Source organism: Phasianus colchicus, chromosome 6 (assembly GCF_987193195.1).
Source record: "Phasianus colchicus chromosome 6, bPhaCol1.hap1.1, whole genome shotgun sequence".
Classification (NCBI taxonomy): Eukaryota; Metazoa; Chordata; class Aves; order Galliformes; family Phasianidae; genus Phasianus; species Phasianus colchicus.
Window position 1 is genome coordinate 48,628,806 of NC_143441.1, and position 25,338 is coordinate 48,654,143.

A 25,338-nucleotide genomic window follows, 5' to 3' on the forward strand; every position below is an offset into this window, starting at 1 on the left:
AATGCAAGAGTATTATATGGCTGGAATTTTACACACCCCCAGAGGCAAAAGAAACTTGTAGCAGAGCTAGTTGCTGTAGGAACCACATGTCACATGTTACACTATAACCTCAGTAACAAGACAGATACAGGAAAAGTTATATGCTAAAAAAAGGCCACCACCTCCTTTAAATTTGCCTGGCAATCAACACAAGAAAGTGTAATACTCTAACGTTTCCAGCAGAAATGTAATAGTATATGTATTAAAGTCAGTTTGCCCTTTAAAAGCCTGCCACAAAAAGGCTGTGAAATGGTGCTGGAGATCACTAGTGTTTCATTAGCCAATTTTGGGAGAACTGAGATCTGTCTCAGAGTTAAGGGATACAGATGCTGAACATGGTGCTGCATCTCTGCACACTGGAAGGCTGCAAGATCCCCTGCTACTTAAGGCATTTGGGAGAAGCCAGTGGTTTCAGTGAGCCTGTCACCAGAGCCAAGGATTAAACCTGCACCTTGTCAGCCTCTGACAAACCAAGGAATAAAACACTGAAGGAGAACAGCTGCTTGGATTCAGCAGGTCTGGGGTTGAAATACACAGATGCAGCAGATGAACACTAAAGCAAAGAACAAGTTACATAAAACAAAGGAAAAGACACCTACATAGTTCTCTTGAGGTTTCTGCTTTTGGAGTCGTTTCTTAACCCTGGTCAAACCACATCAGCACAGAGGGAGAAAGTTAAGGCTACTTCACTTCTTGCTTCTTTCTCTCTAGAGTACTTGCATGATGAGTGAGAGAGACCACGTTAAGGCAGGAAGCGAGATAATACAATAAAGGAGGTAAGGCAGTCTCCTAGTGTTAGGACACATGTTTAGAGAAGAAATCTGAAGAAAATTAGCTATTTTTTAAGCTTTTCTTTTTACAACTAGGAATGGCAATGCATCTCCAAGCTCCACATCCCATAATCAAATACAGTCCCTACAGTCTCCTGCCTCTGACTTACCCCATCCTTAATCGTTTGAAATTTATTTGTAGAGACACAGATTAAATTAAGAACCCTCCAGAGGGACTGAAAACAACATAGCTCTCTCCTAACAAAATAATTCAACATAAGCATGAGGATTTCTATGAACCTCTGACTTTGATCTGACCACTCCTAATTCCAGCAGCAAGTTAACCCCAGAGGTTAACATGGAGGAGTAGAACAAGATGTCCCATCCCCCTGAAAGACATGTAGGACTTGAGCAAGCCAGAGGAAAGGGAGGGCATGGCCAGTGCTAGCCAAGCACTTCTTCAAGTAATGAAGAAGAAAGGTTGAAGGAAGAGGCTGATTATTTAATCCTAAAAACTTCTGGAAAAAGTTTAACTATTTCAACACAACAGACTTCTTAGTAGACTTAATTACAAGCCTGTAAGAAGGCAGAAGATCTAACAGCCCAATTTGGAAAGAGTTCCAACATTTAGAAAAATTTACAGTTCAGAAATATTTCTGGAGGTTTCATCTGCTGGTAAACAATAAAACAATTTAAAAAATGCTATGTGATGCAGCAATGGTCACAAATGGCTGTTCTACGTGAGCAACTGTTTTGTGGAGCTGGCCACAGCTTTGGGTTAAATGAGAGTTCTTGGAACCAAAGAGAATTTAGAGGAGTAAACAGATCACAACCAGAAAAAGCACTGAAGGTCAGCTGCTCCTCTTCCTACTAAAAAGCCACAAGAGCTGGAGAGCAGGACAGGGCATCAGATAGTTTTAGAAGGCACGATTAACACTCATGACATGGGAATGCCAACAAGGCAAAGAACGGGGCAGCAGTTGGCTAGAAATAGCTATTGAAGTTTAGTCTGGAGTAACATTGGACCAAGAGGCCAGGGTGCCAAGTTGACATTGCTAAGCTTGGATCCCTGAAAAACAGTTTAATCATCAGAAATTCAGAGAAAAGAATCTGCAGTTTCTCCTAAAGGAAACAAGCAGCAGATACTTCACAAATCTGACTCAGACCTATATTGTCAGATCTGAAAGAGGGGATCAGAACTGGACACACCAGCACCCCCTTATCACTACCAGCTGGACACCATAACAGCCACAGTGCATGCAATCAGGAACAACTATGCAGCTCTTCTGCCTCCGTGTCAAATCAGCCAGTTCTAAGGGCTTTCAGCACCAACTTCCACCAGCCTGACTTGGCCCTGCTGTAGACAGGCAGCTCTCACGAGGTATTCCCCAACAGTTCACCATTACCTACTCACTGCTGACAACTTTCAAAGATGGAACACAGTATTTTCCACCAACACAGTACTTGCAAAGTGGAGATAAAAAGCTCAGTTTCAAAGACAACATCACACAGGCAGTGGAGCTGCCTTGGAGTGCTCTGACTGCACAGACAAAGCTCCAGGGATTCAGGGTACCATCCCTAAGGGCTGTTTCTAGAATATTCACCCATATGATTAGGTTAAGGTTCAACAAATTGACTGCAATCAGAAAATTAAATTAAATCACACTTAAAACAACAACAAAGACTTACATTTAAGACTGCATCATAGCAATAAGGTCCATGTAAGTAGGCTAAATTTTAAGTTGCTTTCAGCCTAAAAACACAAACCAGCATAGGTTGAAACTGAGAGAAGAGAAACAGTAAGAACTTTTACCCATACAAAAAAATCACAGAACATAAACACAACCAATGCATCAAAACAGATCTGATGTGCTTACTTGGATGTACAAATCTCAGCCTGTTCTCTGTGAATGGTTAAATGGAATAAAAGAGGCTGCACCTCGTTATATTTTTCTCCCCTTTCAAATTCATAAAACAGCCAAAGCTCCTTTCTGTTGAGAAATTCAGACCATTATTTTTTTCCATCGGATAACAGATGACCACAGAACTAGCCAATCTTTTACTGATAAGCTGAAAGGAATGAAAAGCAGGTTTTAAAGCATCTCCTTATATAAATCACTCAACTTAAAAACAACTGGAAATAGTCTCATTAAAAGTGAATGGAAAAGTTCCTCAGTCAGAAAGCTCTGACACACAAGTTTCTTAACCCACCCTCAGGACTGTCCTGTAGAACGTGCCTGTAAGATCTAAAATCCCATTTCTGAAGTGCAGCCATGAAAAAATCATAAGCTAAAAAAGGCTGAAAAATACCTCTCAAGGTATCTTCTTCCTGCATAAAAAACTGACAAGTTGCCCTCAAAATATACTTTAGCAATTCCCCCCAGGCCCCAAATGTTTTGCTTCAAGTGAGAAATCAGTCTGTCTTTAATTGCACATCCCTGCTGTTCAACAAGTGCAACAGAGCAAACCAGAGATTTTTGTACAATAGCTACTTTAAAGCAGTTCTCTACTTAAGGTCAAAGTTGCAGAGGGGTCAAATACCACTCTGCATAATGTAGAAGCCTATTCAAAGTGCATATTCAAGACAAACAGGTTATGTCTCACCACCAAGAGAATAGTTCTGAAGCTATGATTGTTTTTCTAAACTTTTTCTGTTCTTTTATGTGGTACTTTATGGTCCAAGGAGTGATCTCTTTTCCCCTACCTTTGCAAAAAAAAAAAAAAAAAAAAGAGAAAGAATGAAAGCAACATTTGGAGGTTCAAGAATTAGCCTCATACTGCCAGAAAACCACTACAAGGGGGCTGTGTATTCTCCTAAAAAGACCACTAACATTGCTGCTGACCATCCTGTACCCCTAAAACACCACTTTATGTGTTTGTGAGGGTCTCCCATAGGCACTTCTTATACAACAGCAAAATCATTTGTACTGAACTGGCAAAGGATTCTTTTCTACATACAATCAGAAATCCCATCTTTCATGACCTGACTGTTACACATCCCTCCAAGAAAATAAGGGATATTGCTTAATGACACATGAGCATGTAGGACATCATAAAATCTTTAAAAAAGATTTAAGTCAGCATGAAGTTTGATTGCCCCCAAGAGAACTGCTAAAATACTAAAGATTTTCAAAGACGCATACTTATGGTCACTGTCAAGCTTTCAGGGAAGAAGCCAACAAGTTTAGCCAGATTTTTCCACATCTTCTGGCATTTTACAGTCTTCAGTATTGAGCCAAGAGCAGAAAAGCCAGCAAATATCTTTTTTTATTATTATTATTTTCTTTTTAAAAAGAAAGAGAAGTTTTTCAGCTTCCAATTCCCTTTCTCAAGGGCACCAGGAACATTAAACCTTCCTTAAGACAGCCTAAAACTTCGGCAACAGTCCTCTCATCATCCCAAACTGAATATCATTTATTGTCTTGATAACAACTTAAGAATTCTGGAAAATACTATGACATCAGATCTAGCATTGCTGATATGAAGCTTTACAATTTTCTCCCTCAAAGAAGTTGTTTCTACAGCACCTGAGAGAATAAACCCAAGAAGTTTCCCTGGCCCTGTGAACTAGGTGGTAACTTGAAATCACCCCAAGTATTGCAGTTATTTTGTCACCTAGAAGTGGGAAAGACATCCAGCTGCAAGGAACAATGCTATACAAATCAAGCAGCTGGAAGTCTTGAATGAGGAGCAGAATGAAGACTCCATGATTCAGGTAGAAACTGTTAGAGACCCACTAATCCACCTGGACCACCAGGTCTGTGGGGTCAGATGGGATCCACCCAAGGGCGCTGAGGGAGCACTGGTGGAGGTGATATTCAAGCCACTTTCCATCATTAATCAGCATTCCTGGTAAACTGGAAAGGTCCCAGAGGATTGGAGGCTTGTCGACATGACTCCTACCTACAAGAAGGGATGTAAAGAGGATATGAAGAAAGGCTAAGTGAACTGGGTCTGTTTAGCCTTGAGAAGAGAAGACTGAGAGGGGACCTGATCCAGGTCTATAAATATCTAAGGTGTGGGGGGCAAAGTGGCGAGGCCAGACTGTTTTCAGCAGTGTGCAGAGACAGGACAAGGGGAAATGGCCAGAAGCTGGAGCATAGGAAGTTCCGCACAATGTGCGCAAGAACTTCTTTACGGTGAGGTGACGGAGCACTGGAACAGGCTGCCCAGGGAGGTTGTGGAGTCTCCTTCTCTGGAGATATTCAAGACCCGCCTGAACGCCTACCTGTGCAACCTGGTGTAGGGATCCTGCTTTGGCAAAGGGGGTTGGACTCGATGATCTCTAGAGGTCCCTTCCAACCCCTACGATTCTGTGATATGGGGAACTACAGGCCTGTCAGCCTGACCTTGGTGCCAGAAAAGGTTATGGAGCAGATCACCCTGAGGGAGATCACATAGCATGCATGAGACAAACAGAGGGAAAAGGCAGGTTGTGCTTGACCAATCTGATCTCCTTCTAGGATCTAGTGACCTGCCCGGTGGATGAAGGAAAGGCTATTGGATGTAGTCTAGCCAGACTTCAGCAAAGCCTTGGGCATGGTCTCACACAGTGTTCCCCTGGAGAAGCTGCAGCCCATGGCTTGGACAGATATACTCTGCTGAGTAAAGAACTGGCTGGATGGCCAGGCCAAGAGACTGGTGGTGAATGGAGTCACATCCAGTTGGCAACCAGTCACTAGTGGTGCTCCCCAAGGGTCAGTATCAGGGCCTGTCTAGTTCAATATCTTTACTGATTACCTGAATGAGGGCATTGAGTGCACCCTCAGTAAGCTTGCAGATGACACCAGACAGGCTGGAAGTGTTGATCTGCCCTGGGGGTAGGAAGACCCACAGAAGGACCTGGACAGGCTGGATTGCTGGGCTCAGGCCAACGGGATGAAGTTCAACAAGACCAAGTGCTGGGTACTGCACTTTGGCCACAACAACCCCACGCAATGCTTGGGGCAGAGTGGTTAGAAAGCTGTGTAGAGGAAACAGACCTGGGAGTATTGGCTGATGCTCGGGCACACTGCTGGCTCATGATCTGCCAGGTGGTCAAGGTCAGCAGTATCCCGGCTTGTATCAGAGACAGCGCTGCCAGCAGAAGCAGAGAAGTGACCATCCCTCTGCACTCAACACCTCAAGTACTGTGCTTAGTTTCAGGCCTCTCAGTTCAAAAAAGGCATTGAGGCCCTGGAGCACATTCAGGGAAGGGCAACAGATCTGTGAGGGGTCTGGAGCACAAGTCTGACGTGGAATGGCTGATAGAGCTGAGACTGCTCAGTCTGGAGAAGAGGATGCTCAGGGGAGACCTTACTGCTCTCTGCAGCTGCCTGAAGGGAAGTTGTGGTAAGGTGGGAGTCAGTCTCTTCTCCCCTCTAACTAGCAATAGGACTAGAGGGAATGGACTCAAGTTGAGCCAGGGGAGATCCAGGTTGGACATTAGGAAATACTTCTCTGAGAGAGTGGTCAGGTGCTGGCACAGGCTGCCCAGGGAGGTGGTGGAGTCACCACCCCTGGAGGTGTTCAAGAAACATTTTGATGTTGTACTGAGGGACATGGTTTAAAGGGAGCTATTGGGGATAGGTGGATGGTTGGACTGGATGATCTTAGAGGTCTTTTCTAACCTTGATGATTCGATGATATTGTCCTCCCTTTTTAAAGCAACAGACTGGCATTACAGCAGCAGTTCTGCTTTGAAGAAGAGGTGATATAAGTTCCTCACAAGGGCAGCCAATATGTAAGTTACTTAAAAATCAATAGACTGGCTGATTACCAACAAGCTATCCAGCACCACACGCAGGTCTCCAACTCAGGTGAGAAAAGGGTAAGCAATAAGCCCTGCAAGAGGAGCTGCTAACATCACAGCCCCAGCTATAAAGCTACTGGGAATGGCTGGGCTCAGCAGAGGTGGTTCCATTCATCTCTAATTCTGAAGGTTTACCCTAGGATCATGGAAAAGGATTAAGAAACTTTTGTAAATGCAATATGAGAAACAATCTCAGGTGCAATGGTGGTGTTGTTTCTGTTATTTTGAAGTTTAGGATGGTTTCAACTACTACATCTGTACCCGAGTTCCTTTTTTCAGTGTCTGAAGTCACATCCTTCTGTTTTCAAACTCAACTGAGTCATTCAGCAATTAAACACTGACAGTATCTTGTAGAATTATTTTGTATAATTTACAAAACAGGAGTTAAAGACAGTCAGCCATGCAGTTAGGTATTACTACAGACGTACATGAAATAAAAAGCTATTTCTGAGCTGAATGGGTTGAAGTTAAGCATTATCATTCAATGTTAATTCAGAAGTGGGAAGGAAACCTGGAATGAAAACAAAAGAAAACACTGGTCAGCTGCCTTTCAGGGTATCGAATTGGACCACTCACCTCCACTAAGTAACTTCATCACCAGCCAAAGCTCATCTTTCACCACAAATGATGTGTAGTAAGATACAATGTTGGGGTGGTGGCACTGACTCATTGCTTGAATTTCTTTCTGCAAAGAAAAATAAAATATTAGCAGTTAGTCGCAATGATTGTTGTTCCCCAAGTACAAAAATTATCTCCCTCAAAATGAAACATTCAATGAAGGTGAGAGGAAAAAAAGAGAATACCTAGGAGCTAACCACAAAAATAAAAACCTAGAAACTTTTAATAGTCAGCCTGCATCATACTAGAACCAAGCCTTAAGCTATTCAAAGATGCTCCACCTGTCTATCTCTCTGAGTAACAGAAAACAAAGGTGGATTGAAACCTCTTGGCAGGAGCAATAAAATGATTCTGCTTTCAGCTACAACAGAACACTCCCGAAAACTCACCAGTGTTACCCAAGCAGCTTATGCCACCAATTTCTTTCAGTGATCCATTACACAACAGATGCTTAATCAGGTAAAAACTATCATTTGGATGAGAAAGGAAAATATTTGCCTCTGGGAAAAAAAGGGTCTCTCATCCCTAATGTTTCTTCTCAGCATGAAAGCAGATGGCTCAGCTCAATCAGGTTGAGGGCACAAAGGATAGCTATAGCTTTTGTCATACAGGAAGAATAGAGAAAACAGTTTGAAATTAGAAAGTAGTTGGCTACTACAGATGGGAGTACAACAGTAAATATGTTCAGATATGAAACTGCTTGAGTTATGACCGTACTTACTCTTACATTCATTTATGGGTTAAGGATTGAGGTTTCACAAAGGGGAAACAACATGACAAAACAGTGACCAATATCTCATTATGCAAGTACTAACAACTAGGTTGGACAAAGCCTCACAGTTTCTTGATTGCCCACAAACAAAAACCACCCATTAAGCCAAGCCTGGCACCCTGCACTACCTAGCTGGGCATCAGTGCTGCATCCAGGCAGGTAATCTCAGCCAAGAGCCCCAGTTTGCCTGACTGCAGCTTCTAGTGAGACACATGCATTCCCCAATACCTGGATCTCCTGTCTCTGAGAGCTGACAATAGACACCACTTACAAAAGGGGAAGGAGAGCAAGACCACCTCACAGCCATGCCCTGATTCCTTCCTCCCAAAGCATCAAACCACAAGAGGATGCTCTGAGGACTCACTCATGCCCAGGAATGCTGACACTGCCTGTTCCTCTCCTACCCATGTATAAAGTTCTGCTTGTGACTAAATGCAGCATAAGAGCCAGCTGCATACCTGGCAAGCAGTGTGAAGTCGCAGCTACACAGAAACAGTGGTATTGATTTATCCAGTTCAATGCTGCTTTCCAGAGTAGGTGTATTTGAGGAATCAAATGCACTTGGTTCCTCTTTCAGCTCCCCCAGTAGAAGCACCAACTTTCCAGGAAGTTCCAATACAAAGATTAAACAAAAATCCTAAACAGGAAGGGATATTTGAAGAGCAGAGGAGTAGGCCATTGAAGTCAGTATAGCGTACACGATGACTTGAAAACCACTCTGTGAAAATAAATACAGCCTGAAATAATATCCTCTGCTTATTCTGACTGCTCTAGCTCTCTTCCCTGCAAACACATAGAATCATAGATGCTTGAGTGAAGCTACTTCGCAAAAAAGGAAATAAATCAGCACCTTCAGAGTTCGCTAATGCTTTTCAATTAGGTTTCTTTACAAAGCAGGAAAACTCCTCAACAGACAAAGATGACAATAAAAAATTGCCTCGTTTCCAGTTTCTGCCAGGGGATGGGTGACAGCTGGGAACCTGGATGAACACAGGTCAGATTCAGTGACTGCTCTGTGCCCTCTGCCATACTGGTTGCATAAAACCCAGTTGCTTAGAAAGCCGTCTGCAAGCACCCACTGCAACTCTATTGATTTGTACCACCTCTCCAAACTCAGTTTATTGAGCTCAGAGTTTTACACTCATTTGCTTACCCTGGAATCATACTGGACTTGCTGACAGCACTGGACAGCATCCCTTTTTAAGGAATCCATAAACCTGACACAGCCTTTGTACCTGCACCTGGAACTACCATTTGATCTAAGGCTTTAAATTAATTTTAAAACATGCATGCAAACGTTTAACAAGTAGAAAAACACATTCACAAATGGCATCAGAGGAAAAAAAAAGAGGTGGAAAGAAGCAAGCAGGACGTTGCTCTGCTAGTCCTCATATCAGCCAGCTCTTCCCCAAAGCCAAGATTCTCAGAAATGATCAAGAGTAACTGAGATAAGATTAAAACCAGCAAAACCTCTCAAAATATTTTGAACAGGCTCCCTAGGAGATCAAGAGTAATTAAAAAATATGCACAAATATTATGTATTTTATAGATATTAGTGTATCCCACTGGAGTTCAGGAGACAGCAAGATAAAGCCTGGACCGAGTTTATTTAACATACTAGGCCTGGATCAGATCTTTTCCATACAATTAGTGTTACACCACTTCACAGTGATTCTGTAACATTCTGTTTCTATTTTATTATTTTCCAAGAATTTCCTCTCTTGCACATTTACCATATTCCACTCCCTAGGCTAGAAATAACAATTGAAATGAAGAAAAAAAGTTACATTTGTCATAGGCTGCAGTACATAAAAAAGGAAAAGAAAAAACAAATCATATTAAGCTTGATCTATGTGACAAAACACCATCAGCTTGTTGATGTGCAGTAGCAGATTAAGCCGGTTCTTAAACAGCATAGCAAGGCTCTGAATAATAGACTACATCCCACCCCCCAGTTCCTTACTATTACCAGTAAAGAATAACCACAGAATTGTAGGGGCTGGAAGGGACTTCAAGACACCATTGAGTCCAACCCCCTGCTAAAGCTGTTCCCTACAGCAGGGCATACAGGTAGGTGTACAGACAGGTCTTGAATGTCTGCAGGAAAGGAGACCCCACGACCTATCTGCTCAGGCTGTTCTGGTGCTCTGTCACTCTGACAGTGAAGTTCTTCCTTGTGTTGGTACAGAAATTCCTGCTGCCCCTCGTTCTACCACTGTATGCCACCAAGAAGTCTGCATACATTGCTTGGAATGAGTGTGGCAAATCACAGTGGGCTTCGTGGTTAAAATGCTTCCTTGAAATATCGAAACCAGTTCTGTCTTGTATACAAGTGTGTTACAGCACTACAAATGCAAAGATTAAAGTGCTGTAGTTAAGGAAACCCGTCAAGAATCACTGGGGAGCTCTGCACAGAAATACACTTACAGAAAGAGGAGGAGGGGATGGAATGTAGCAATGGTCTTTCTAGGTGCAGGAAGCACGGCTTCAATCTTGGTGCCAAAGTTTTTCAGAGCTTTCACTGCAGAACTGCTCTTCAAACACCACAAAGTACTATCAGGCAAATGGTTCCCCTTCCCATCTTCTGCTAAAAGACCTCGCTATCCTCAAATCACACAAAGAAACAGCTGAATTATAGATGTGTTGCCCTCACTTTTGCTAGCATCAAAACTATGTTGGAAAACTAATAACATTCTCATCAATTTTTACACATCTGTCATAATGCCAGTGCTAAGCACTGCAATTTATTGGGGCTAACGCACAGAACTTCTGAAATGGCAACATTTTATTCCTGCTCATAGTTACCACCTCTTCAAACTAGCTGCAGCTCCAGCTGCTGGTAGACATCCACCCAGTTGCTTTTTTATATACACACACACACGCACGCAGCTAAATCCCCTCAGTTAAAAGCCACAGCCTTACTGCCAATTCCCCATTTCAAGAGCTATAAATTCAACTGCCTTCTGTTCAGCTATGGAGAACAAATTACTGATAAAAACACATCTAGACACAGGCAGTGGTTTGGAGATGGTTACATGCTCACCCTAGGCTAGATATTAAAAATAACTGTACTGTCAAACAGACTGGGGTTAGCTATAAAGGCCCCCACATCTTCCATTAAGGGTTCTAATGAATGTTTTCAGTGCTTTTGCAGACAATAAAGGAAGCATTTCAAGGCTTCTGAAATGCTAATAAAATTGCTCTAAAGTATAATTTAGAATAATAAGAAACCTATTTATCTCCTCTAAGTCAGACACACTTCTGGAGATCTGCTATTCTGGAAGTACATCTATTTTCCTCTGGTGAAGTTTGAGTCAACAAGAGCAGAGACACAAAGCAGGTAAAGCTGCTGGCTGAACCTATTTCACTGGTATTTTCTGTTCACATTATCACCTTCTTTTCTTAATGCTTATCTGCCCCTGAGGCACATTTCAAAGACATTTGCTTTCAAATACAAGGCTTGCTTTATTTAGTTTTACTTGCTCTATGTTGACATGAACTCAACAGACAGAACACAAGCAATATAAGCAATCTGCTTTCATGAGGGTACCTGCAGGTTTAGAGAACTCCAGAAAGCTGTTTACCTGGCTATCCTACTTGAAAGCAATCATGACACAAGAGAATTGAGTGGGGGAGGAAAGTGGAAATCAAAGCAGGTCAGGTATAGTCTCTTCCCTGAGTACATCAATGCTCCAGCTTCGGATGGTGAAGCACTTCTCACAGCTGAAACTTCAAGGCACAAGGCAATACATTCTTCTTCATCCTTCTTAAGCAGGTTTAAGAACTCTGGTTCTATCAGCAGACATAACCATAAGCTTTACTTTAAATTAAAATTCTAATGGTTTTGTTTAAAGACTATAAAACTGGAAATATGGATTCATTCCCATTTTTAAATATCAGCATAAAAACCAGGATGTTCTGTCAACTTAAGGATCATTATTTGAAAAAGAAGAGGAAGAAGCACAGAGCTAAAAATCTGAGATTCTGATACAAATTCCCTGTCCAGATTATTCAGTTCAACTCCTTACCTCAAGCCCTGGGGAGAGACTGGCACAACTAAAGGATTAGATCAGCCCATCCAGAGCAATAGACGAAACTATTACACACCTAATTTTGAAATGGATAAGAAGTCTTCATAAGGAATTTAATGTTAGGCAATGGGAAACAAACTACTGCTGTGACAAGCTGTCCAAGAAACAGCTTCAACCAGTACAGTAATCAAGATTGCTGCTGCTGCTGCTGCTCTGATAACTCTACAATCAAGCAGTACAACAGCTCCAAGCCTTCTGTACAACTGCAGTCTCACTATGCAAGAAACATGCAACAGAGCACAGTGAATAACCATGCAGAGGTCATGTGTTATGCACTACACTATCTGGCACTGACACTAAAGGAATTTTCTTCCCTTTGGAGCAAGTGTAAAAGTCCTGAGGACTGAAGTGGAACTATGATGGCAATTCCCATAAGATGAAAGACACGGATGAAAAGTCTGTATGTCTACAGCACTCTGCTCCTTTGTTCCCATCAACCTTATGGTCTAGTTAATCCACTTGTAGGAACTGCTGTCAGATCAAAGCCAGTTCAATATCCTGTCCAAGTCTTCAAAAGAAGGTGTAAAACCCTATAACAAGCAGTTACAGATTTATCTGCCCAGAGGGGAGACTTCTAACTAAGCCCAGGCAGTTAACAGTTGGCTGATGCTTTAAACCAGGGGAGTTCATAATCCTTTTTATAAATCCTATCTAATTTAACCTTCTCTACTATAGGTTGATTTATTTAATCTCATGCAATGTTTGATCTCCATATTACTGGCAGCAAGCTCCCCAGGCCAATTCCATGAAATTCAAAAGGACATATATTTCTATTGTAGTTAGATTTGTTACCCTCAGCTTCCTTACCCTCTGACCACAGGAGTAGAAGAAAGTAGCACCCTCACTTCTCTCCTTTATGTATAAAACCTGTCATGTCCATCTCTGGACTCTGTCTCCCAAACTTGTCCTCTACTGAATAACTCAGAAAGCATTGCTGCCTCTGTAGCTCCCACAATTGAGAAAGACTTATCTAAAACAGCTCTGCAGAGCTCTGCAGAGAAGGACCTGGAGGTCCTGGTGGACAACAGGTTGGCCACAAGCCAGCAGTGTGCCCTTCTGGCCAAGAAGGCCAATGGAATCATGGGATGCATTACAAAGAGCACGGCTAACAGGTCAAGGGAGATGATCCTCCCTCTCTATTCTGCCACATTTAGACTACTGCATCCAGCTCTGGGCTACCCAGCTCAAAAAAAAGACAGGGATCTCCTGGAAGGAGTTCAGTGGAGGGCAACAAACATGATTAAGGACCTGGAGCATCACCCATATGATGAAAGGCTGAGTAGCCTGGGTCTGCTCAGCCTAGGGAAAAAAAGACATGGGGAGGGAGAGGAGAATCTGATAAATATTTATAAATACCTAAAGAGAGGCAGGAGGCAAAGAGATGAGGCCAGGTTCTTCTCAGCAGCACACAGCAATAGGACAAGGAGTAATGGCCTAAAACTTGAACATAGGAAGTTCCATACTAATATGGCAGAAGAACTTCTTTACAGTAGTGGTGATGGAGCACTGGAACAAGTTGCCCAGAAAGGTTGTAGAGCCTCCTTCTATGGAGATATTCAAGACCCATCCAAACATCTTCCTGTACAACCTATTATAGGGTATCTGCTTTAGCAGGAGGGTTGTATCTCTTAAGGTCCCTTCCAACCCCTACAATTCTGTCATTCTGTGATACACCCTTATAGCTATTCAACATTCCCACCAACTGTTAAACAGAGAGAAATCCTATCATCTGCTTCTCAAAAGCAAGGAAAAATCCATGTGGATGAAAGAAAGCTAACTCTGTTTTAATTGTATGAAAACGAAGCTGAGCCTGACGGACAGAAAAGAAATCTAAGGCCTTTAAGATCAATAATTCTTTACAAGAAGACATCTGTATAAGAACAAAGCTTGAGGCACAGTTATTTTGAGGCAGCTGTTATGCCACTGTGCTTCAAGGACAAGCAACTGCAGTAACTACATTCCATATAGAAAGTAGAGGGAAGAGCAATACAGTAGGAAACAACATTCAGCTGTGAAACACAACATGAGTTGGCTGTTTTCAACAAACTTAAACAGCACTTCACATGCATTTATCTACTGTGGGCTGCAAGACAAGAAGTGGAACTGAAATAACAACTAGGGAAGCCCCAAAGACCAGTAGTAGACTGATGTCACCATATTTGACAAGTACACACTGCTGAGCAGGAATCATTAATGAGCTGTATTGTACTTTCCTTCCAGATGAACTTCATAGGCCTTCTAGGAAAGACCCGTCAACATTTAATGCACAGGAGGAAAGAAAAAAAAAAGAAATCAAGTATTAAAATCAATTCCTGACTAGTACCACCTGATTTGGTAGCTGAGCTAGAGAGAACCACATCTCTAAATAGCATTATGCTTCAGTCTGTGTTCTTTACAGCAGTTATCACTCCATCTGAAGACCTCAATGATCTCAACTTGGTTTGCTCAGTGCAACAAAAATCATTCCTTCCTAAAATTGTGCCTTTCCATACACTATAGCAGAAAGAAACCAATCCACTGCAGTAACCTAGAATGTCACGCAGCGTTTGCCAAGGATGCAGGTTATCCCTGATTGCCCACACAGCCTGAGTGGATGTGGAGATATCAGGATCAAAATCAATATTTTTAATGAGTCAAGTTCTACTATTAGACCAGTTTAATCACTCTAGACAAGGCATCTCAAAAGCTAAGAGGTGTTCCTACATTTCCTCATCTACAGATACCTCTGAAGCACTGTAGAATTAGAAGAAAAAAAATGTATTTTAAGTTAGATTTTCTCTTTTCTGATGGCTGGGCACAGCTGTAATATGAGAGCATTGATTTACTGCCTGAGGGACAGAACAAAGTTTTCCATAAGCTGACTATTGTGCCTGGATACCCTCAGTGCAATAGAAGGATAATGGATCTAATAAAAGCCCAACTTCATGCTTTTAACAGCATTAGGGGAGGAGAGAAAGCAAGGAGGGAGCATAGCATTAGTATGGACTCACCATATTTCTCTTTGCACTCATTTCTTAGAGCTGTACTCCACAAGGGCTTGCATTTGTGGGCTTTGGAGAAAAAAATAATCCTGCAATAACAAGTGGTTGCTCAGAAAAAGGTAATTAAACAGATCTAGGAAACTGGCACAAAGGGAGACCGCAAGACTGAAAACCTTGAAAATATTTACTCTGGAGAAGAAGCAAATATGGAGACAAGATTAAGAAGCATGGAAGAGCAGGGAGATCAGGACCTTTAATCTTTTTGACTCTTTCATTGAGAAACAACATTCAATAAGCTGAAATTCAGAACAAATCAAAGGAAAAGACTCTTTCCCATAAAACACACCTACCTTGGTGATCCGTCCCAGAAAGCTACAGCAGCTCAAAAAACATCTTCCTCCTCTCATTATTTCAAGTCACCATAGTTGCATTTTTGATACATTTTCAAAAATAATTAAGAGATCAATTTAAATCTGGATAAATAAGAGCTCAACTGTTACACGTCAGAACAAGAACTTATTTAGCAAGAGATTATCCCAAAATTGTCCAGGGCTTGAATACTGCATTCTGCTCTGAAGCATCAGGCACTAATCACTTACTTGTGTTTCTCAAATCAGGTTTCTAGGAGGGCTACAGTCTCTGGCAACACAACTGAAGACATGGCACAGAGGCTTATTTCAAAGATCAGATTAAGAATTTGTCTTCTGAGGTATGCAGAAAAAGAGAACCAGTCAGACTACCGTATCAGAGTGAAAAAGGAGAACCTGACCTTCTGAAGGAGCTGTATGATGCTGTTAGAATAAAATCATGTTGAAGCACATCAAAGAAATGTTACATCTGAGGACAGATTAACTGGTTTTGGTTGGAAGGTTATTTACCATCAGGTTCTCTTCACTTTTCCACATCTCACTATTAAAGAAGTTATTTTTGCAGGCTGTGCCCAAGTTTGTCTGTTGGAGCCACGTAACAAGTGCTGACTACAAAAAGCTACTAGGCAAGTCACGAAGAGTCTGACAGCAGGTATAGAAAGACCTGCCTTCATCCCAGGCATTAACAAACACTATGTTGAGATGTAAATGTCTGCCTTCACAACAGACCTATAATATGTCTACTTTTGTCTGCAGAAGGACCCACACTCTACTTGGTAACAAAATTGGAAACTGAGACCTGACAAGAGCCTTTCATTGCAGTGCTACCATAACAAGTCGAGCCATTGTGAGCAACAGGTCAGCGAGAGATTTAAAATATGCAATTAGACATACTTATCTAAAATTACATGCCAAGTCTCTGCAGTGTATCTTTCTGAACCTAACCCTTTTAGCTGGAACTGGCAATTACTCAAACACTAACAATCTCAATTAGTAGATTGTGACAATTCTGTTTGGCATACTACTGAGGCACAGAAGTAGGGATAAGCCACATAAAAGACTTGGAAAGAGTACCAAGGGACAGTACTCAAGACAGAAAAACTGACTGTGAAAAGGGAAGCAATCTGCAACCCCTATGCTAACAAGAGCTGTAACAGAGCTTGAATGCAGGTCATCTTAAGAGAGAGTCCTACATGCAGTCCTTCACAAGCACATTAAAACATGACAGCTTGAATGGAGCCTTTCCTCTTTACAAGAGCATATTTGTAGATACTATGATGATAAAAACAGCATTAGACACTGTATGGAAACTGGAACTGTAGTTCATGTGACTTGTTGAAGATCATACACATGTAGAACTAGCCAGGACACCTGCATTCTGTCTCTGTTCTGCTTTCCCATCACGATCCCCAAAATCAGCATCTGGGTTAACACCACAGAAGCTGTCAGGATGCAAATGCAAATACAGGAAGGATTAAGAAATTCCTGGAGAGTTGCTTTAAAAGGAAAGGTGGTATAAGATCTGCTCCCTGCCTCTCCTCAGATCCTGCTGATCATTATTTACTATTGAAAGCTTTATCCAAGAGAACTTTCACAGCTTCAATGTTGACACCATGTTCATAGGAATGCCTCTCTCTGTTTGGCTTAAAACCAGGGACTTTCTACATGTAGATGAACATGCAGTCTGCTGCACTAGAAACACCAGCTCTCACACACAATATAGCAGGAAAATCCCATCAACATACAAGCCTGACAACAGAAAGCAAATTTTAGTTACCATGGCAACGTGCCTGAAGTTGTTTTCCATTGAGAAAACCTTCAGAGGCACACATCAGAAGAAAAGTACAGAGCTACAGATCCAGAGGAGTCCACCTCCTGTACTGAACTGAAAATCAGAGAGTATTTCCATACAGCAGCCTGTAATACATCAGTGACCCCCTCAAATGATATCAATACTACCAACAAATTAGGAACAAGAGCTAGCATATTCAGTTTCTCTCTTTACAGGTGAAGGAGAGAATATAAAGAACTGCAGGACAGGAAGAGAAGGCAAAACCACTCCCCTAAATTGTAAGGTTCCCAGAAGCACTTAGCTTCCACTGCACAGCTCTTGTACAGGCAGTTGGGCTTTACACTTGTACAGTAACCCCATTCAAAACAAAGGGATTACACAGAATGCTTAGCTCTAAACAACAGCTTGAAGTTCTCCAACAATTGATCTTTTTAACATTTTCTTAAGGACTGTGCCCCACAACCAGGGATTGGTCTGCCTTCAGCTATATCAGTCAGGTCTTCTCACACCACCTCAAGGAAGGTCCTTTAAAGGCACTCAGTAAGCAAACAGATGATGTTAGCTGAAATACAATTCGCCAGACTGTTTTGGTTGCATACCAGGAGTTCATCCATGCTCGTCTGACACTTCTCAAGATTGATCCGTTTAATTGCCACCTTCTCCTTCTTTGGAACACAGAAGGCTGCCTGCACCACAGCTGTCGCTCCGCTCCCTGTGGGTGGGAGAAAGAGATGGTTAACATCATCCTACAGGACTCCTGCAGGAAGGAAGGGAGGTCAGACAACAAAGGGATAAGTGCCCATTACTAGAGACAGCAGAGCCAGGTGACAACCCAGGGAAGCCCACCCATAGGCACTGACCCCTTGGACAACTCAACAGCTCAGCTGCAGCATCAAAGAGCTGGGATAACCCAGCACAAACAAGGGGGTCTTCATGAGGAACCATTACAGCTATGCAGGAAAAAACATGCTCCAGTTTACTTATAACAGAGGGCTGATTCTTTTAAAAGACAAGCCACTGATGTCATGCTTTTAACCTGGTGTGTTCACCCAGAGTGTTGAAACAAGCCATACTCTTTGCTACCAGCACTAATGACATTTCTCAAATAGTTTTATGTACTAATTCCCTTTACAGCTTCCCTCTTGTTTTATGCAAAAGCACGAGGCAGGCTTCATTCAAGCCTGTTCAGTTTTTCAGCTAGTGGCACAATACTCTGGTATCTGAAAACCTCAACCAAAGAACATTTAAATTCAAACAGGGAGAAAACGCTGTCATTTAAAGCTGTTCAAACTAGTAGAAGCAGGCACAAAAGTTTTGTATTTAAACTGCTCAGTACTATCATATCCTTTGTTATCAAAAGGACTGTGCAACAGTGAGATTTAAATCAACAAAGCAATTATAGACCTATATTTTTCAGCCCCTAGAAAGAGCTGCAATATTTGCATCTTAGCAATAGGACACCTTGTTGCTTTGCTTTCTACCCTGATCTTGATTCATCACATTAGCACACTTCACTGGAAAGGAATCAATTCCGGAGTAAGAAAAGCAGTAGGATAAATGTGAAAGCTCAGGAATTTCCTATTGCCAATATTCTATGAAAATCTATAAAAAAAAAATCCAATATCCATTCTGCATTGTGGCATAAAACACTTGTTTTAGAAGGCTCTCCCATTTTAATACTATACAACCTACTTCAGGATTCTTCCATACAGATCAACCACAACATTTCTGCAAACACTCTTTCCAGGACATTCAGATAAACCAGGGACAAAAGCTGGCAGTCTCTATGCAAAGCCTACTGAAGCTTCCCACAGCAACCATCTCACAGCAAGAGACGTCAACTCACAGCCAAACTGAAATATTAAGTGCCACGTTGGAGAAAGAACTTGAAACCTGGTCCTAAAAGAAAACCTGCTCCATCCAAAGTCACACGGAATAAGTGAGAAAGCTCTGAACTTGATCCTCTAATCTTCAACCAGCACCCTCTCGCAAGAGTTTCACTTCATGTTGTTGCAGGCAGACTTGGGGCAACAGCTCCAGCTTGCCAGTTGATTGGCTGCACTGAAAGAGTTTCCATTCTAAAGGCAGAAAGCAGCAGCATGCAGAACACAAAATGGCAGGGTGCTCAAGCTGTACTGTTTCATGAACCAAATGCTGCCCAGAGAGGTTGCGGATGCCCCTTCCCTAGAAGTGTTCAAGGCCAGATTGGATGGGGCCCTGGGCAGCCTGATCTAGTATTAAATGGGGGGGTTGGTGGCCCTGCATGTGGCAGGGGGTTGGAGATTCATGATCCTTGAGGTCCCTTCCAACCCTGGCCATTCTGTGATTCTGTGAAATGGGGTTTAAAGAAGTTCAAGACTATTTGTTACTCACAACCATTTTAATTTTCAGGGACTATTCCTAGCAGAGTGCAAAACAAAGTACCAGAGGGAAAAAAAAAGCACAACAGGGGCAAGAATAGTTATCAGGAACTTTGAAAATGGAGCTTGAGCAAACATAAGGACTTCTGAGCAAAGGATGGAGATGACAGAAGGTTGAAAATCCAGGAGGAGTTTTTGACTTGGGGTTGGCTAGACTGCCAGCAGCATGGCTGCAATATATACAACATCAAATATGCAGCAACTGTGCCAAAGCAAACTCTACCTGGCAGGCAGCGCACAGAGGACTCACCGCCACTCACTGGAAGCCCTTGGTGGCACGGACCTACCCCTCTCCATCCCTAATCTGCTCCTGTAAGTTCTTTGCTTCTGCTTTGAGGGAGAAAGAAGTGAAAACACACAAATTGACTCAGGATATACACAGCAGAGCATGAAGAAGTGGTGACAAAAGGCAGGAGAAGGGAGTTATGCTTGCATTTCATCTACTGCAAGTCTCCATACAGCAACAGACCTTTGGAAGTCAGAACAAAAGAAGTAAAGGTTTGTGACTGTTATTCCTTAGGAAAGAGTCAGATCCCAGAATTGCTACTGCTGACACATTCAAAGCTGCAGTATTATGACTTCTTCCTTTGGATGCCTCAGTGCATCATAAACTAGAGATGAAGACAAGCTGGATGCTGTATGATCACATCTCAGTAATGCACCTCAGAAGACTGTCCTGTAATACAAACCTTCTCACCCTTCAGTCAGATTTGCACTACAGACTTGGTCCTAGAGCTACCCACAGTCATCACCAACACAGCAGTGTTTGATTTGAAGCTCTCCTGGCTGCAATATCCTGCAATGTGGCACACCAGCATTTCTGTGCTGCTCAAATCCTGCTGGTATCAGCCTGTGCAGCAGAGATGCTACTTACAATCCACGCACAACACCACTACAGGAGATCCAATCACTGCTACAGATGAAATCATTCAAGAGAAGAGACTTCAAGTCCTGGGCTTCATAGAAATGACTACACAAAGAGTGGTCCTGTGTTCTCATTTAGTTTTAAAGATGTTACTACACCATGGAAAAGGAAACAATGGATGCAGAATAATTAGAAACAGGACCATACTACAGCTCTGTCCTACTCTCTCATCCAGGCCTGCTAAAACTTCAGGGCAAACACTGCTTCTCACTAAGTGCTTGGACAATACCCAGCCTCTGAGGCTTCAGTCTCCTATGGGCGTATGGCATTATTTGAACAGTAATGAAATCCAAAACTAAATCCTTCTGGGCACATGGCAGGGAAGCATCTCAACTCAAGGCTCCTCCCCATCAATTCCCTGCTGCTCCCGCTTCTCTTGGTTCGATCACCACCTGCTCTCCCTGCTCCCCCCTCTCCTGCTAATTCGTCATTTCTTTCAGCTCTGCTGTAGCACTTAATTATAGAGAAACAATAAAATCTCAAAAGCGTATCAAGCAAGGATTAAACCAAGCTGCAGCTCGATGTGCCACAAGCAAGCTGTTCTTTGGTAGCTGCAGCAGCATGCCGCGCTCCTGGGACTGAACAAAGACAGGTTTCCATGCTTCTCTGAAGAGCACAGAAAACATAGCAACACAGCTACTTAAGGACTTACAGCCACACAATTTGTTTATTGAGTTCCAGGGTGGAAAGAAAAAGGAGAGAAGCTGCAGCAAGGATGCCAAACATTAGTGAAAACAAGCGTAGGTGCAGAGAAAGATGCCAATAGAAAAAATGATTGGCAAGGAAGTTTTTGAAAGTTTAGGAGCAGGAGGACAAATACAAGGGGAAGAATGGGAGAAGCAATCATCCCTCCCTGCTGCTAAAAATGAACCTGGATGATAAATAGCACAAGGGCAGTGTGCACTGAGCTGGCCCAGCTCTGACAAAGCAACTCTTCCAGCTGCCATCAGAGCCAACTGCTCGGCCCCAGGTTAATGTTTCCATGCTCAGGTCACACTGCCTTCCCCAAGGCACTCTGACCAAGGTCAGTGCCAAGGCTCTTCCCTTCACCACCCTCAAGATGGGCTTTCGGAGAAAATTCACTTCCTAGTTAATCTCTTCCAGCGTGACGGCTTAGAGAAACAATGAAAACTGGGCACAGCCAAATGCTTGCTGCTCTGTTCCTAAAAAGCAGGAGGTCATTCTGGTGATGGCTGAAGAAAAAGGAGAGAAAGGAATGGGACCCTGAGTAGGTGTTAGGGCCTGTTTAATAGCCCCCCACTTTCACCTCTGTAGGATCTCAGCTACAGTTTCAGCCCTTCAGATAACAGCTGCCAAATTCTTCTATAAGAGGGTCATAACCTGCTTTAGCAAACACTGCTTAAAGAAAAAGATAGACCCTTTCAAACCCTTGCTTCTTTCATGTTTTTAATACTAGATAGTTCTTTCTGAACCAAATCCAATTTCTGAAACAGTAAGAACAACCCAAACCTCCCCAAGCACTCCATCACTGAGGCTGATCTCCCTGGGTCCCTCCTTTGGATCAACATTCCCCAGATGACCACCCTCAGCACCCAGAGCTCCCACCCCAATTTGTATGGGATCACACAAGCCCACCTCCACCTTCTAAGGCAGGCTGAACGTTATTTCTTCTGCAGTCATTTGCAGAACTGTCTTTGAACTTATATGAAGCTTTTTCATTTGTTTGTTTTTTTTTTTTTAATATATATAGTAACTCACACCTTAGACACCTCTGTCAAAGTTGATGGAAACCAATGATTTCAAGGCTATTTTGAAAAGGAGAAACAAGATTGACTTACACACAGCTGTTTGCATGTGTTCTGCTTCCAAAGGTAACTGAACTAAAAAGAAAATGTCATCTTTGCAGCCTCATAAGGACATTGCAGCTCTTCCAGGAAGATTGGTATGAATTGCACTGATGCTTCCTCCCAGAGGAGTGAAATTGAAGCCAGAGATCCTTTTGGCAAAGACATCAGCTTAAGCAATGGGAACACTCATGCCAAATGATCACAAGACAAATATCAAATCCTGGCTGTTGAGCAGTATTCCCCCACCATGTGCAATAGGGCTTTAAATTAGCCACACAGAGAACTCACTAATAGCATTGTCCAATCTATCCCTCTATTACAAACTGTACGCCACACTCTAGGAGATGGGAAAATTTCCTTTTAAGGTAAACTCAGCTGCTTACACAGCTGCCTCAACCAGCAGGAGATATCTTCCTTGGAGCTCAATATTCAATCTCAATGTGGTATCAATCCTTTCCTAAAGAAGAAATATTCTTCCAGGGTCACATGAATGATAGTTACATTTATCACCACAAAATTCCGTTTTCTCATCTCCAGTTAGCCTCCCAACAATTCAACCTACAAACAGTACTCAACCTACTGGAAAACTATGGGAAGGGATCATTGAGTCGTTTGATTTGGAAGGGATCTTTAAAGGTCATCTAGTTCAACTCCCCCACAACAAATAGGGACATCTACAACTAGAACAAGTTGCTCAGAGCCCCTTTCAGCCTGACCTTGTTTCCAGGGATGGGGAATCCACCATCTATCTCTCCAGGCAAGCAGTCCCTGGAGGTCTCCAGTTTACTGCTCTGCTGGAAACAGAGCTGAACTTCAAGTTAGACCAGGTTCCTCAGCAGCAAATTCAGCCTGGTTCAGAACATCTCCAACAACAGGTACTACACAGTCTCTTCAGCTGTTTCCATCTCTGACCACCCATACCAAAGCTTTTTGTCCTTCTACCTTATCAGACTTTCCAGCTTTGCAATTTGCATCTTGTACATTCACTGGGCACCTCAAGAGTTATCTCCTTTCCAGCTTCCCACTAGGCAGCAGAAGCCAATAACATTACTCCTCTTCTCTTTTAAGGCTCTCCCACCCTACCCACAAGTCTTGTTCCCAAGCCTCCTTCTGTATGAGATCAGGCTCAGCTGAACACCTCTGCATAACCCTGCCCTCCTCTTCTGCCATTCCCTGGCATGCATACAAGCTCTCTATTTTTATAGCAAGAGCTGGAATCCATCCTCCGCCAGCTGGAGTGCAGTGCCCGAAAGCTGCTCGTGACACAGGCACTGTTATAATTGTGCCCCCAGGTTTTCCTTTCATGAGCAATGCACACAGAACTCTTTGCTACAAGAGAGCTGTAGACCAACAGCTTTTAGGCTCTGGGTATCCAGTTTGAAGTAAAAAAAAAGTTTCTCCACAGAGTACATCACCAAAAGCCCACTAGCCATTATCAAGCACAGCAGCTCAATTGCAGGCTCCAGGACAGGAAATTGGAACAAAGTTGGAAACTACACATAGAGAGGACAACTCCACATGCACCCTCTTTCTTACATCTGCTTTGTTAAGTATTAAGTACAGCATTTCCAGACCAGATGATAGCACAGACTTTACCCACTACTTCCTTCCTACTCCAGACCAGGGCTCAAGACCACCACTATGAAATTGCCACAAATTGCTCCTGCTGATAGCTTTCCTGCTCTGCACATCAGAATCCAGGAATCTATTTTTACAAAGCAAGAGCAAAGGATATATTTACCAGAAGTGCTTTTACACTCATTCAATTCAACACATTTAATTCTACCTTATCACAACGAAATCACCACTCCTTGTGTCTCAGCGTTCCTGGAATGCCATGATCAACATGAGCCTACACTCCTCTTTCCATTTGCAAAAGCATATAAGCAATGCAACTAGCAACATATACTCTGAAAAGCACTTCTAGAAAAGAAGCTTGCATGAGGAATACTGAAAAAAAAAACCACAAGGATTTATGCTTTTTAGGTTTTTAGAACAACAAAACATTGACCCTGGTTAAGGGGCTGTGCTGCCAACCTCCAGGCAGCACGACACAAGCTGTGCACACGTGGCTGTACCCATGTTGCCTCCAGGTCTAAAAATACAGTGCCATCCATCAGGCTGAGCTGGCTCCCTGGCTGGGCAGAGCGTGTTTCTCCTACCATCAAGTCTCCTGAGTACCCTATGAGTGATTCTATGTGATTTTGTCTCTATTATCAACTCTTTCAACGGATAGATAACTGGAAGACAAGGGAAAATGGTTTTAAGTTGAGAGAGGGAAGATTTAGGTTGGATGTCAGGGGGAAGTTCTGTACAGAGGGAGTGGTGAGGTGCAGGAACAGGCTGCCCAGAGAGGCTGTGGATGCCCCATCCCTGGAGGTGTTCAAGGCCAGGTTGGATGGGGCCTTGGGCAGCCTGGTCTAGCATTAAATATTGAGGTTGGTGGCCCCCACATGTGGCAGGGGGGTTGGAGCTTCATGATCCTTGATGTCCCTTCCAACCCTGGCCACTCTTTGATTCTAGTTCTTGGATGAGCCTTTTCCTCTCAGTGGTTTCTCAGCACAGCAGACCTGTTCACGTATTTTTATTTCTAACCAGGATCCTGAAGGAAATCTTGAACCTTTGCCCAAATCCATAGATCATAGGGATGATATCAAAGCACAGTTCTGCACATTGGCCTTCCCTGAGATTCTGTGGTACTGTTCAAAAAGACCTTATTCTTTTCTCCCCTAGGTTTCTACCCTTTACAGCCTAAGCAGTCAATCCTTGGATTTCAAACTTAATCATTAAAAGCTGGATCTATGCAAATCAACAATGTACTTCATGCCTTCTTATGATTAGCTACAAAAGCAGCATAAGAAAATGACAGTTTACTTCAGCTCATATCTTTTCATGGGACTACACATCTACAACAAGACCATCTAGCCATACAATGGCACACACACACACTGAAGTCTGACAGT

The 25,338-nt window shown here is 42.7% G+C and overlaps 1 protein-coding gene and 1 pseudogene across 1 annotated transcript in view; one reads left to right on the forward strand and one right to left on the reverse strand.

Moving 5' to 3' along the window:
* The window catches only part of OXSR1 (oxidative stress responsive kinase 1), a 90,146-nt gene that overhangs the window by 51,321 nt on the left and 13,487 nt on the right, over positions 1–25,338 (reverse strand). Inside the window, exons 2-3 of the mRNA XM_031607883.2 lie at positions 17,822–17,934; positions 7,177–7,285 (exon numbers count right to left, since the gene is read on the reverse strand). Coding sequence (XP_031463743.2) covers positions 7,177–7,285; positions 17,822–17,934 — 222 coding nt within the window. The remainder of the gene's footprint in view (positions 1–7,176; positions 7,286–17,821; positions 17,935–25,338) is intronic.
* LOC149917602 (uncharacterized) lies at positions 8,975–15,089 on the forward strand (annotated as a pseudogene).